This window comes from Takifugu flavidus, chromosome 8 (assembly GCF_003711565.1).
Source record: "Takifugu flavidus isolate HTHZ2018 chromosome 8, ASM371156v2, whole genome shotgun sequence".
NCBI lineage: Eukaryota > Metazoa > Chordata > Actinopteri > Tetraodontiformes > Tetraodontidae > Takifugu > Takifugu flavidus.
Genome location: NC_079527.1, coordinates 2,458,927 through 2,473,856, shown reverse-complemented (window position 1 = coordinate 2,473,856; position 14,930 = coordinate 2,458,927). Strand labels below are relative to the sequence as shown.

The window sequence follows — 14,930 nt, the reverse complement described above, 5'->3', positions numbered from 1 at the left end:
CTGTTATATTCTGATTTGCAGGTGAGTTGGAAACTGTAGTCTTTGTCCACAGTGGGACAGAAGATCAGGTCAAACCTCAGGGTTTCTTGCGGGAGCAGAGTTCCAAATCCATCATTGGGCTGGACGTCTATACACTACAGAAGACAACAACAGAGCTGACATCCAGTTTACGTAAACATACTTTACATTTTCATTAAAACAACTTAAGCAGCAGTGCACTTAAAAAAGGTCGGGTCGAATTTTTCCGTATCCTTATATGTAAATATGTGACCGGCTGTACAATACGATAAAAAAAACATGAAGGATTTTAAAGGGTTTAACAAAAGTGCAGCCTGAAGAACACTGACTGCTATTTGCATAGCGGCGCTGATTAGATTCTTTTTAACCCACGCAGCACCAGGAGCAGCTGCTGCTACACCACCGGGTCTGCGTCAACTTGCTGTTGTTTTATTTTATTCTTTTAAACAAACATTTTTTAGTCTATAACTAATAATTAGTTGCAGTCATTTAAAGGAGAAAATGTAAAGTTTTTGCATCCATGTTAAGAAAGTTACCATCCGCGCTCCTGAAAACGGTCACCATAGAAACAGCGCCTGTCACGCACACGAAGCTGGTTGAAGGTTTTTTAAGAACATATTTTCGACGCTTTGAGAACTGACACACACAGACACACACACAACTGCTTAAAATACGATTCAAATAAAGTTTAAACCCCAAAAAAGTCAGATAATAAATGATCATCTGATGCCATCTGCCCACTGAGGAAGCACACGTGACTGTGAACATTTTTACATGTTCAGACTACGATGGCGCATCTATGTGTGTGTTCCCTGGAAACAGCCTGAGTGTGCAGGTACTGGCTGGTGCTGCCATAGTTACGGACATCATTAGCACACCGCTGAAATAAAAAGAATCATTCAGGAAAACTGAAATCAACTGGTATCCCTGGGCCTTTTTAGTTCAGTTTCAGTCTGGTTTTCAGTATCTTGTGGAGCCCAGCTGGTTTATTATGATCTGTGATGTCCAGTACCTCTGGAACGCCCACAAATCCAAACTCCTGAGGCAGCAGAGACAGGTTGGTGAGGCCAACGCTCTTTTCCACCGGGTAGTAAATGGAACAGTCGCCAAAGTCAACCTCTGAGAGGTCGAACTGCAGGTCTGATGTGGTGACGATGGCGTTAACGATGAACTGGACAGGCTTCACCTGAAACCACAAGCAAGAATCCTCTTTTGTCGGTCTTTTGTTGGAGACACAAACAATTACCGTTGGTCTTTGCTTTATCGCTCCATTTTATTGACAAAAGGTTTTACTGGCTCTTATAAAATGTCAGCAGTGTGTTGACTACTCCAAAAACCAAGATTTTTTATCAGATTTATAACCAAATTAGAGAGAGAGAGAGAGAGAGAGAGAGAGGGAGAGAGAGAGGGAGAGGGAGAGAGAGATTATTGCCAGGAACTGTGAGCTTGGGGATGGCAGCAACAGCTTTTGTGCACCACAGGAGCATCCTGGCCAGGTCTTTGGCTCCTTGTCAGGGCCCTGCTTCCCTCTTGTGTCCTTGGAGAGACAGGGAATTAGGAGTTGATGGAGGGTGGAGAGGAAGGTGACAATTTGGCAGACTGACAGATTTGGAATGAGCGTGAAAGCGGACCGGCATCAATGCAACACAAATATCCGCTTGTCTGTCTTTTTCTTCTTTTAATAACGCTGCTGCTGCTGCTCAGTTGATTTCAGTGATACAACTTTGCTGTCTGAATATTTGACTGACTAATATTTGTTCGGTTTCTGTTTATGTGCTATAGTGCACTTCGGACCTTTGGACACTTGGACATGAGGGACTTGAACCGCTGACCTTTGTTGTAGAGTGACCACTCTCCCACCAGCATCTCCTGTATGCATTATAATCTGTGTGCTGTGTGATTATTTTTTTTTAAATAACATTTTAAAAATAACATGAAATAAAAAACAAAGGAATAAACAGGGTCTGAAAGGATATGCAGCTATAGGATAACATTTATGCTTGACTTATTAGTAACCAGGCCTAAGGGATGGGAATTAATTTTAGCATGTTATCGGTAAACTAGGTTACAACCTTCAGCTGCTTCTCTCAGAGATAAAATAGGGCAGATGCTGCCCTGTGCCATGGCGGATGTATACACAACCAGTACAGGAGGATTTACTGTAAGTAAACTATATAATATCATATAAAGCAGACCTGTCCTGCAATTTGCAGCACCACCGGGACTTCCAGAACCCCCGTATCTGCGTCGAAATACTTGTGGGCATCTTTGGATAAAGAGCTTCTGCAAGAGAGGCGGAACACAGTTAGAGCGTGAGAACACAAGTTGAAGCATTTCTCCGTATTTGGGTTCATGAATAATATGCACCAGTCAGGATTTTTGATAATTAACACCTATTTGCAACAGGGTCTGTAAAGGTTGCTGACTTCCATCAGTACCACAGATAAAAACATTGAACGGCCACATGCAGCAGATTCAGACCCCGAGGACGTTTTGCTTTAACTACTGGGGGGGTGGGGGGGGAGGGTTGACTCGCCAGGGAAAACAGGAGAGTGATGGAGATCACGCCTCCACATCAACGTGGGTTGTAGCCATGGTGATGAGAGATGCAAGTATGATTCAAAGTGGCCCAGTAGTTATGCAGAGGCTTATGTAAAACTCCAGTTCTTAGTATACAGTTCCATGGACTGTGCATATTCACTCCGCGTGTGTTTATTATCATTATGTAAACAGTGATCAAATGTTTCGATCCAACCCCACCACTCGTTTCCCCATCATCTCTTTCTGACTTTCATTTCTCATCTACACTGCATATCGCCTTGAAGGTCGCCTTTCTGGACTATTGATGATGTAAAAGTCAGGCTTCCAATGCAAGTCAATCTGTATCTGACGATCTCTGGTTCATTTTTTTCCTCCGAAAGTAAAATTCAAATCGCAGCATTAACAAACACCAACAGTCATTTTCCAGCACAGTTTGACCAATGAGCACAGACGGGTTATTTAAGGCAGCGCTGGTGTTCTGCCTGCAAATAGAATCACTGCTGGAGAGTCACTCTTGAATTAGCTTGGCAGGGCAGAGTGGAAAACATGGTGGGATGCCGCCAGCCCCATATGCTCAAAAGAATTGTGCGGATGGATGAGATCTCAGTTTGTTAGCGCGCAGATTCTCTTGTGTGCATGTTTTCTCTGGAGTTAGACCCCCCTCCCACAGCCTGGACCAAAAAAACTAATGCTCCACATCTGCCATCAGTGAAGAAGACAGAGAATTTTATAGAATTGAATAAAATCTGTGGCGCTGGAGTGACAGAAAAGTTCAGCTTTCTCTGGGGAAAACAGATCACAAGGATCTCCCACAGTTTAAATACCAAAAAGTAAATAAAAATGAAAAAAAGCATTTCAATAATCCATGAAATGTAGCAAATAAGTGATAAAAGGTAAAGGGATTAGGGATGAGGGATTTAAAAATAAAATAAAATCAGAAATCGGTTAAATAAATCAGATAAAACCCCATTTACCCTATACTGTTTATTTACATCACTACTGTTGCTGACACTGAACCGGCAGTGAAAGTAATGACAGGGCTGTTTGGTCTAATCTGGAGTAAATCATCCTTGTAATCTCCCTTTGATCAGGCGGAACTAACGGAGCGGGAACATGCTTCGAGATTACACTTGTATATATTCAAGCTCTCCAGTCCTAATGATCTTGTTATCAGACTCTAGGTCTCCTCTAGCCTTCCCAAATGCATCCGGATGACTGCTGAAACGATGGTACTTATTTATCAAATGTCGAACGTTGCGATTGTTTTCTCCTAATAGTAACACGGTAATCCCTGTCCCTTCTGATTACACTGACAGTCTAGTTTGTTATATGTAATCTTGTTAAAACAGCATTATGCCCTCTTCCAAACACCGGTTAAGGCACATAATTTATGCCATCATGATGAAGAACTGATAAAAAAAAATGTGCAAACGAGGATGATGTAGGTTATGGAACAATTCGTCGAAAATGGGAGAGAAGGATGTGGGTTGGCTAGTGACAAATGAAAGTGGAGGAAGACAAGCAAAGAGGGATGGAGGAAAGGGAATATGGTTAAGAATGTGGGCAGACAGAATTAACAGGAAGCAAGCGTGCGTTCGCCCGCTTTTAGAAGCAAGACACAAATACCTGCATGAAGCCTGGAGGCGTGAGTCATTTCGGAATTTGGATTTAAGTGTGTGTTTGCATGGATGAGTAACAGAACAACGCTTCTAATGAGGATTTGGAAATCCAGTCACAGACTCTGGCCCAGGGAACTTGGCAGCGCCGGCTCCAATGACACGCTGCCATTGCACCAAACAAAGGGAGGCCTCTTGAAAATCCGCAGAATTTCAAGTGAGATTTAACCGAGACGCTTGAAAATTGCGGGTTTGCAAAATGCCTTTCTATTTTTTTTTTATTTGGTTATATATTTACCACCGATTACAACTGTGAATTTGCCCTTTCGGAGAATACTAATCGTGACCTTAGGTCAGTTCTGGAATAACTGAGCTTTATATATATGAGACCTTACAAATGAATAAAAATATGGAACCCTCAGTACTGATATCACTTCACATTTTCATCTTTCCTCCAGACCTCAACCCTGAACCCTTTTGGTAAAAGGTGATATTTATCATCCACTTTGTTTGTCGGCGTCACTATAATTCAAAGGAATTATGGTTACAGTAATAACCTGCCCACTGGGACTAAACAGTAAGAAAAAAAACAAAGAAATGCAGTTAAGTACAGAAGTAAAAGGATGAGAAATAGATAAATGTGTGAGTGGGAGAACACAACAGAAGTGGAAGGGAGACAGAGCTAAAGTGTGACAAAGAGAGTAAAGAGGGGGTGAGGCCTGTGGCTGTGTTAATGTCTGTGAACGCTGCCTCCTCTCAGCAGCAACATGAGTAATACGCTACTCTAATCCCTGCATTAAAACCCCTGCTCATTCACTAAGGCAGATTACAAACATCTTTTTATTCCCCCCATCTGAATGATGACCGCTCTGTGCCCCCCGTCTTTTGTGGAACCTGCACTCGTGTTTCCAGACTCTATCAATATTAACTGAAAGGATTGATAGAAAGCTGCTGGACAGGCAGCAGGGAAAAACCAAGGAGGACGGGCAGATGAATGCTAGTGCCCACGCTGAGTTTAACATACTTCACGCCTCTCATATTTGGCCTGGGGTCCCCTGTCAGCTCTCTTGGCGTTCATGCTGCAGTTCAACCTCTGCCTCTCCATCTAAATACAGAGCTGTTGTACACAGAATTAGCATCTTCATCAAAGTCATTACAACACATCGCCACCACCCTCAGGATGTAGCAATTACTAAATTTAACACCTATTGAGTTTTGACCTCCATATTTGATTTGTACACCAGTGATAAAACTATACATTTAATGGCTAACTAGCAAATACATCTGTTGTTAATCTATAGTCAGGTGCATAATTATTTGGGCGATGACATTTTCCCGACCTCTGAACACCAAGTGTCATGATCTACCTGATGTATTTGATTGTGTCTAGGAATAAAAGCAGTATCACTCACACAGTATAGGTAATAGCAGTATATGAGGAGGTTTAATCCCCATTGCTGTCATCTAGAAATGCCGATGCCACTGGCCTTAACTGTCACCTTCTGCTGCTCCTTGTTTTTCTTTGCGTCTTCAGTGTGACACTTTTTCTGGATGTAGCCATGTATCCGTGTTATAATGCCATATTTGACATACAATGTGGTGAGATTTGGACCCTAAAAGTCTCTGTCCTTCTGCAGATCTGCTGTCTCCTTTTCGTGACATGCAAATTATTAAATGATATGAAAATAACCCAAACTAGCTCTTTTCAGGGCAGAACACACACCAATGTTTGGGTTAGAGACAGACTACAGTCCATTTTCATACCCAATCCTATTAACTGAGCCTATATGTAGTTTACAGAGTGCTTTAAAGTGAAATACAATTTTCCTGAGCAACGGTATCCGAACAGACTTATAGTCTTAAATTACATTAGCTGCGGTCCAGTGATTCCATTATCACTGTCATCATCTGTGTCCTTTCTTACCGTGGCAGGAACTTGAGTTGACCATTAAAGGTTGATTGAGCCTGGATGAAGCCGGTCTTTGGAAGGATCTTCATGTGTTTCCTCAGTTCTGGGCACACTTCAAAGGTCAGCTTCAAGGTTGTGCTGGCCCTGCCAGGCAAAAAGCATTCTCAGACCGAGTGCATTCCTGTATGTTTTTTGAACAATAAAACATGCCTATAATATTCTACAACTATAGAAAAAGCAGGCCACCAGCAAGCAGGTCATTTACCCACATATTGTGGCTTTGCCCCATGAGAATAGTACATCTATAGGCAGTAGTAGCGCAAGGTTACGTAACATAGTAGATTGATTTGTTTATGATCAAAGCACTTTAGTTTTGATCTTTGGAAGATCGAAGGTCAAAGTCCCTGGGACCGCCGGAAAATTGGCAAAATTCAAACTTCTCTTTCTTGGCCCATGATCAAAATTTCCTGAAAATGTAATTAAATCCATTCTTACCTCTTTGAGTTATTTTGCTATCAGACAATCGTGACAACACCACTGTAATTTAAAATGAGATAATGTGAAAAAATAGCATTATTATTCTTTGCTCAGTGTTGGGAGGATGCTAAGCTTCTATGTGCAGGCGTTACTACAGTGAAAGGAGAGTCACAGGACGGAATTTGATTCAACTTTAAAATGGGGACATACATCTTACTGCCAGGACAGGGAGTGGTTTGGACCGACACCTCCAAACTGCCTTCTTTAGGGTGATTCAACCCATGTCCACATTTTTCAGGTGGCCTCATTTCCAGGATGGCCAACATATGGTTGTGCCTGGGGCGACAAACCATGCTAATAGCCGAGGATCTGAAATAAATGGTTCTTCTCCTTGGGAATTCTCCGACAGAACCAACCAAAGCCTACACACACAGCACAGGGTGAAGATTGCTGGAGGTGATCTGTTTCCTGCAATAATATTTGATCATCTCACACTTCAAGGAGACAAACGGCGAGCGATCACTAGGTTCCAGAAACGTAGATTGACAGACCTTTATTTATTTATTTATATATTAACTTTTCTTTTAAATTGAGCATCTCTGTTCGAAGGAGAAAGAAACCCAGATGGCTGTTTCCCTTAAGGCAAGAGCTCATTTTCATTTTGTTTGTCTCTGAGACACATATTGAGGCACCATAATTATTATGGCCAAATTAGACCACTCAAACCACCTATGAAGGACTCAGCAAAGTTCCATTCGTGTAAAAAGTGTAACAGGTTTCCATTTAAAAGCAGTTTAACTGTCCATCTCATATAATTGTAGACAAATAAATGCAACAGGCTGGAATGCATTTTTTGATCATTGCTATATTTGACTTCAGAAAATGAAAGAATTCTAAAATCAGGGAAAACCTCCCATTCCTTAAATCAATACACAAGGCGGCCCGACGGGACCGCGATGGTACGGAGAGAAAAGTAAAACAGAAAACTCAATGGCCTCCGATGGGCAGGAAGAGCATGTTTGATGAATACATTATTTAAAAAACAAAAATCAACTGTCAACCCTCCGTTGCACAATATTTCAATTACTGCCTTGCAAGGGAAAGAACACAGCATTTTAAGGCCATAGTTCTTTCAAGTAGTTGGAGTGCTGTTCAAACTACTGGCCCAGAGACAAAAGAGACATATTCAATTATGATTATACTTCTCTCGCTCTCTCTCGCTCCCGGAACCAAAAAATCTCTCAGTCTATGAAGGCCTTGTCGGATATCTACTAATCTACTCAAAGGAACAAGTGACAAATTATATATGAAAGCAGCGGCACTCTTATTGTTTCCCAAAAAAGACGGCCAAGATATTCGCTGTACATTTACTGAAGACAGACTTGCATTTCGCAGGGTTTTGCTGCTGCGTTGACGCCTTTTTTGGACCACCATTTACATTGTCTCGCTGTCATTGTTGTGTTGTCATCGTCATGTGCTTCTCTGCCAGTGCACCAGATGGCTGCTGTCACAAATCCCCCATCCCCACACACTTTCTCCACATATATTAAGGCACAAAGGCAGTGGGAAGCGGACCACATGCCTGCGCACGTTAATGCCCTAATGCGTCCTTATCTTTGTGTGTTCATCATGAAATATGATATCCATAATCATAAAGGATTTGCTTTTACCCCAAGTTATTATGTGGAGCTAAGAGGATTGGAGCAATAGGTAATAGTGTCAAAGACTATTAATCAGCTAATACATAGAATTCTGGCATGCGTCTAAGCATTATGGTGGAAAGAGCTTTGACGATGGGCCTGATCAAATCTGAGCCGATTCTGTCTATACTGCAGGATTTTCGTGATTCCCACCTCTTGTTTGATGGCTAGATGAGTAACTCTAACAGTGGCGAGGCTAAACAGCGCTAACTTAGCGCTGGTGCTCATCGAGGCACTCATCTGCTCGGGTAGTTTATCCACGTGTGCAGTCTGGCTGGTCATTTATTTTCAAAAAAGTCAAATGTTCATCTCAGTTATTGTGGAATTCTTCTTTAGATGTTTACTGCAGGATTGACATACGTTAATGGTGTGTATTGTGTAAGTTCTTTAAGGATTTCTTACAGAAAGAAGGTTACATAAATTTGTATGAATAGGCTACTTTTAATATACAGCTTCACCCACGTTCTGAACTCACCTGCTTTGGACGGTGATGATGTCTTGATAGAGGTGATCAAAGAGGCAGATCCTTAGGTCAACGCTGGGTTTAGCCACCCACACGGGGATGGTGACGGCCACTCCAGTCACGTGGATAGGTATCTGTTAAAAGCAACTTGCCTTTTAAGCATAAAATATTTCCCTAAAATAAATGTGTTGTGAATAAATTCACAAACACATTTAAAAAAAGAACAGGCCAGTGAAAAAGCAGTTAGCATATTAAACCAAATGGCAGTACAAAGAAATCAACTTAACGAAAATTTAGCAAACGTTACCTTACAAAGCCATTTCTATTGTTGCTGCTAAAAATCGACAATGGCGTTTATCTCTGACATCAATAAAACAATAAATATCTTGTATCTTACTGGTTTGATGGTTGAGTCAGAGAATTTGATGTAGAACTTTAGTCTGGCCTCTCCTGGGATGGTGGGAGTAAATATAACCTTCAGCTTAATGCTTTCAAAAGGTCCGAGTTCGCCATCTCTCACCTAAAAAACATTACAAATAGGACAAGATTTGGAGTTTCAGTTCTGCACAGAAGTGGAACCTCGGGTTCTTCACCAGAATAGTCACATTAGGCGATATCGGAGCAACCGGAGGCAAATATTTGTGGCAACAGTTCCGACTATTACTTTGGTTCTGTTCCACATAATTATCTCTGTGAGGTGGGATTCATGTCAAGGGTCACCTGAGCTGCGTGATAGCACATTTAACAGTTTGGTGTGACACCATTCTGAACATTGTCATTAATCTGAACCTCACACCTAATCTGAGGGTTTGCTAGAAAATGATTAATGTTGGCAGAGGTAATGGAAATGCTGAGAAGTCTGGGAGACGGAGGTGAATATTTACAGCGGAATATAAAGCATACTTTTCCCAGAGTTAGGTCACTGCAGTCAGAGTGGCTCTGGTCCATCTGGGCATCTTCTCTGGCTGATGCACAAGTCTCAGGAATATCTTCTGGAAGGGGATCGTCTGAAACATGCACAGACAACTGAATCATTTTCACTCTTAAACTGGCTGGTCTTGATAAACCTCCATCCAGAAAATGATCACACAAAGAAAAATATGTAAAATCACATGTGAATGACCTTTGACCTCATTGCAGCAGTCAGAACCAGTGAGTCCCACTAAGAAAACCCTTTTTTAGTGGTGTTGTCAATATACTTAAGCATATACAAGTTAAATACACATTTAACACGTAATATAATGCATATTTAAATGTCTTCTTTTAAACATCACATTTGATTGCCTTTTTTGACCTATTAAAACAAGACAAACACCAAATATCATATATTGTCAGCAGCTTAAAGCTTTGGCTGAGACCAAGCAACCTTTTTCCAGAAACCTCAAATAAAAAGAAATCTCCTTTTTCTAAAACAGATGAAGCATCAGCAGAAGGCTGGACACCTTATCGAGACATCAGTGGTGAAATGTGCTGAGTGCTGAGATGAAGCCTTCAGATCAGAGAAGATGCCTCCATGTCTCCAACTGCGAGAGCAAGGTGAACTAAGACGTGCTTGTATGTGCTTCGTGTTGTTCTTTACCTGACTGCTTTTGCAGCAATGCTTCAGGGAGCTCCTCATGCTTTAGTTGGGAATCTTCAAGTAGCGTTGACACAGAGCTTGTCTGGTTATCACGTGCTACATCCTGCCCGAACGCACGCACAACTAATAAACACACCTCAAGGAAATCGCAAGCTGTCCTGTCAAATAGCGGCTCACACCTGGGTTGTCAACTGGGCCCGACATCTTTCTCCAAAGAGGGCTGCAGACGTATCCAGGCTGAAAAAGATGGCCAGCGCTCCCTTGTTGGCCAAAGTGAAAGTCCGCGACGTCGTCTGGCCCACCACGTATGTTCCGAAGTCAATGAACTGGCTGTCAACTTCAAGCTAGTTGGGAAAAAACAAAAACTAAACAGTTTGTATTGCAAATATGTACATAAAGAAAGACAGAAAAGGACTCTGGGTTATGGGTTATACCAGATGTATCGGCGGTAGCTTGATCAAAAGCTCAAGTGGGCCTACAGCACTTCACTTACGTCACATTTCTTTATTGTGCATCGGAGGGGAACAGAGAAGACACCAGCTTCTGCGGAAAACACAACATCTCCTTCCAGGTCCTTGTTAAACTGCAGATGAAGAAGCGTTCCACAGAGTTAGTGGTACATGCACTCACTGGCCACTTCATTAGCTGTTGTTAAATGGTTGGACCCCTTTTGCCTTCAGAACTGTCTTCATGACGTACGTTCAACAAGGTGTTGGACAACTTTCTCAGAAACTTGCCATAAGAACGTCACACAGTCGCTGCAGACTTGTCAGCTGCACATCTATGATGCAAATCTCCAGTTCCAGCACATCCTAAAGGGGCAGATCTGGTGACTGTGGAGGCCACTGGAGTACAGTGACCTCCAGAAAAGGATGGACATGGTCCACAACTATACTCAGGTAGGCTGCAGCGTTGAAACAACGCTCAATCACAAAGTGTCAAGAAATAATGTCAAGAAAATTCCCCCCCCCCCCCCCCACCATTACACCACCAGCATCAGAAGCCTGACCCACTGATACAAGGGAATCTTGGTGAGTCTGTGAGCATTGGAGCCTCACTTTCCTGTTCTTAGCTGAGAGGAGGCACCGGTGTGGACTCCTGCTGCTGCAGCCCATCTTCTCCAAGGTGTTCTGGATTCCTTGGTTGGTTATTGGAGTCACTGTGGCCTTTCTGTCATCTGGAACCAGTCTGCCCATCTCACCTCAACAAGGCCTATTTTACATCCACACTACTGACGCTCACTGGGTAGTTTCTCTTTTTCGGATGATTCTCTATAAACCCCAGAGATGGTTGTGTGTTAACATCCCAGCAGACCAGCAGTTCCTGACACGCTCAGACCAGTCAGGCACCAACAACCAGGCCCCATTCAAAGTCACTTAAATCCCTTTTCTCCCTCATTCTGATGCTGGTTTGGACTTCAGAAGGTGACTTGTCCACGTCTACATGCCCAAATGTGTTGAAATGCAGCCATGTGATTGGCTGATTAGCTATCTGTGCTAATAAGCAACTGAACAGTAATAAAGTGGCCAGTGAGTGTAAATGTGTATCATGTTTGAGCTCAGTTAAAGACTATAACATAATCAAATAGTAATGATGGTTATTTTATCTTAGTTGCACTTTTCATAATTATCCAAGCAGTGTAATATAGAGAGATTATTTTCATGTGTCATGCAGTACAGTTATGAGGTGCTACTAACTGTAGGTTGAAAAACAGCCTGCATCTCACAGGACATTCCAGCAGCTAAACGACCAGGAGGCCTAAAGCTGAAACACAAAGACAAAGGTTGCAAAAACATTTGCATTGTTGTAGATGCGCAGTAGCAGAGCACAGAATCCTGTTTCTATGGTGATTTTCTACATATCACATTGTTACAGTATAATGTTCAATGTGACTTTTTGCTTGGCAGCAGAAACCAATTTCCACCCAACATTTGTTAAAAATCAATAAAGAAAGCACATTTCTCTGCAGAGGAAGATGCAATATGATAAACAGCTACAGATTAATTCAAATCTAGAGTGAGAGGAATAAACCTGGAAGACAAAGCTGAAAATCAACACTGTTCCTGAGAAACACCCAGTCTAACCTTATTTTAATGTAATGCAGACCATGCAAAGAGCAAAAGGTTTATTTCTAGACAAAAAAAAGGAGCGTTATTTCAAATTCAGGTGCGTAACGCACAGCGCGTTTCCACTGAGGCCAACGCTGCCCCGATGCGTTTAGCTCGCCACCCCTCCAGACGCACAGGAATACGACCACAGCGGGCACTCAGCCAGACACGCTGAGGACGTTTGTCCTCCTCGCTCTTCTTCAGCTCAAACTATACAATGCCTTTGAAATCTGTGCATACTGCGGCAAACATTTTTTTTGTGTTTAGCTAATTATCTTTCTTATCAATACCATCTTTGCCGAGCTTTGAGACAGGTGGTGTGAAATGAAGAAAAATAGAGCAGTTCACTTGGGATTAAATGCTGAGTGAGACAGTGTTTGAAAACGCCAGCTAGAGCCCTACATAGAGCTCTCAAATGAGGCCACACGACACAGCAAATTGATTTGAGGAGGCTGTAGTAAAGAAAGTGAGTGTGGCCGCACGTGTCTATGGGCCGGACTGTGTTTCCTCTCAATTAGTTACTCATATATAATTCAGTCCAACAGCCTCACACTTAATTAGTAGCAACTCCAAAAGCAACCAATCACGTGTCCAAACAGTGCTTTGTGGGAAAATTGCTGTAAAGTTATTAATACAACAGGCTAATTTGATAACTTGACTTGCCGACTCCCAGATCAAGTTGAGAGGCCAAAGATGATGGAACTTTTGTCCAAAAACGACAAAAGTCATTAGTATCCAATAGTGGCAACATTGACAGCACCATCTGTGGGTTGTGTTAGCTACTTATGCACAAACACCAGTCCTGTTTTACCTCATTTAATAATGTTGCTATTGAGTAATAACTAAGGATAACTAAAGGTAGTTGTGCAGGAACAAAAAAATCCATGTTGCTTTCCTGACTGGTATTTCATTTTGAAATGTATTTATCTTTTATATACTGATAGAGAACTAGCTGTACTTCAAGGTTAAAATACTGAGCTTCCACACACGGTTTTAAAAGATATGAAGTCTAACAATGTGTGCCACCCCCCTCTGACTCAGAGGCTTGTTGAGTCCACCATTTTATCTACAGTTCAGCTTTATCTCACACCAGACCACAGATGCAAGTCTTCTAGTAAAGCATTTACACTGAGTCAAAACAAGAGACTTTATATTTATTAACCTTGTGCTGACGGAGCGATTGCAGTTTTTTGTCACACGATTGCAAAGACATCCCAGAGCTTCTTCTGACATGGCTGCGTAATGCATGTATGCTTGAGAGGGGGTGTAGGGGGATGGGAAGCCATTTTTAGAAATTCAGGGGGTGTACAGGAAACCATGGGCTGGTGTAAAGAAGCCCAGTACGTTCCTGGTTCTCTCTGCCTTGCTGTGATAATATTTAACTTATTTTCTCCCATGGGAACAGACACAACTGGTCTGATTCTAAGTGTTAATGCATTATTTTACATACAAGGTATAACATCTCAAATATATCGGCTACATCAACACATGGGGTAAAACTCACTATATAAAACCAGATTACCCAGTTAACTGAGTGATATGTTATAATATGAATTGTGCTGCACGTTTGCATCCTCTGTTAGGAATGTATAATGGTAACAGAGTGAAATTTAACTTCATGTAAGATAAGACCAGAGGACTAGAAGGTGATGTGTTCAGACAAGCGGTTCTGCACGAAAGCTTAGTGATACAACGAGGGGCTTTCAGCTGACCCAGCTCTAGCCTGGCAGAGTCCTCAGGAAGGAAGGCAGAAAGAAAGAAGAGCGATGAAGAGCCCCCGTCACGTCATGGAGGCACTGATAAGGAACGTGATACACAGCGAGTGACCTGGAGAACAACACGTCTTTGCTTGCGCTGCCTGTGGGCTGCTGGCAGGCTGGGAGAGAGAGAGGGAGAGGAGATACCAGGGACAAGACTAACTGAGCTGAGATTTTAAAGAGGAGCCGCGAGTACGATGATGAAAAGGTGGGAGGACAGCTTTTAATTTCAAGACCACACCATCGGCTTTCAAGTTGACACAACCGCTCATGTTAAAATGCTCATGTGGTTTATTAAGGTGGCATCTGTTAAAATCAAGATTATTTGTTGGGGCTTAACAGAAGCTCAGAGCCTGACTCCCCAAACAAGCAACTGTGGCAAGGAAAAAAAGCACCTTTTAAGAGGAAGAAACCTTGAGCGGGACCAGGTTCATGTTGGGGGACCATCTTTGATGGAGGAGGAGGAGCAGGAGGGAATGGGGGGGTGGAGAACACCGCAGCCTCATAGCTCAGCTAGTGTTTAAGCTTAGACAACTCTGTTCTATGAGCATTATCATAACTAGAATGGTAACTTTAGAACGAGTGACTATGATCTTAGAGATTCTAAGAAGCCAAAGTAACCAGTTGGGATGATATGGTGCCAACAGCACCTCCAGATACTGTGTGATGGAGCTTGGCCTGTAAGAGTCATGTGGGTCTGAAGTATTTTTAAATCTAGTTCCGCATCCGGGCAGCAAATGAAGAGACACCAGCACAGGAGTG

General features: G+C 42.3%; 1 protein-coding gene and 1 long non-coding RNA gene across 14 annotated transcripts in view; one reads left to right on the top strand and one right to left on the bottom strand.

Moving 5' to 3' along the window:
- cfap74 (cilia and flagella associated protein 74) overlaps window positions 1–14,930 on the bottom strand; it is a 29,988-nt gene that overhangs the window by 5,285 nt on the left and 9,773 nt on the right. For 12 of the 13 annotated variants that reach the window (XM_057041137.1, XM_057041136.1, XM_057041135.1 and 9 more), the window contains 11 exons: window positions 12,001–12,067; window positions 10,797–10,886; window positions 10,483–10,647; window positions 10,304–10,406; window positions 9,628–9,731; window positions 9,122–9,244; window positions 8,737–8,858; window positions 6,100–6,228; window positions 2,214–2,301; window positions 1,031–1,204; window positions 1–134 (listed from right to left, as the gene is read on the bottom strand). In XM_057041137.1, coding sequence (XP_056897117.1) covers window positions 1–134; window positions 1,031–1,204; window positions 2,214–2,301; window positions 6,100–6,228; window positions 8,737–8,858; window positions 9,122–9,244; window positions 9,628–9,731; window positions 10,304–10,406; window positions 10,483–10,647; window positions 10,797–10,886; window positions 12,001–12,067 — 1,299 coding nt within the window. The remainder of the gene's footprint in view (window positions 135–1,030; window positions 1,205–2,213; window positions 2,302–6,099; window positions 6,229–8,736; window positions 8,859–9,121; window positions 9,245–9,627; window positions 9,732–10,303; window positions 10,407–10,482; window positions 10,648–10,796; window positions 10,887–12,000; window positions 12,068–14,930) is intronic. The other variant, XM_057041140.1, reaches the window with a different exon arrangement.
- LOC130530196 (uncharacterized) overlaps window positions 14,071–14,930 on the top strand; it is an 8,585-nt gene continuing 7,725 nt past the window's right edge. The window contains exon 1 of the long non-coding RNA XR_008951764.1: window positions 14,071–14,376. This is a non-coding gene — a long non-coding RNA (uncharacterized LOC130530196). The remainder of the gene's footprint in view (window positions 14,377–14,930) is intronic.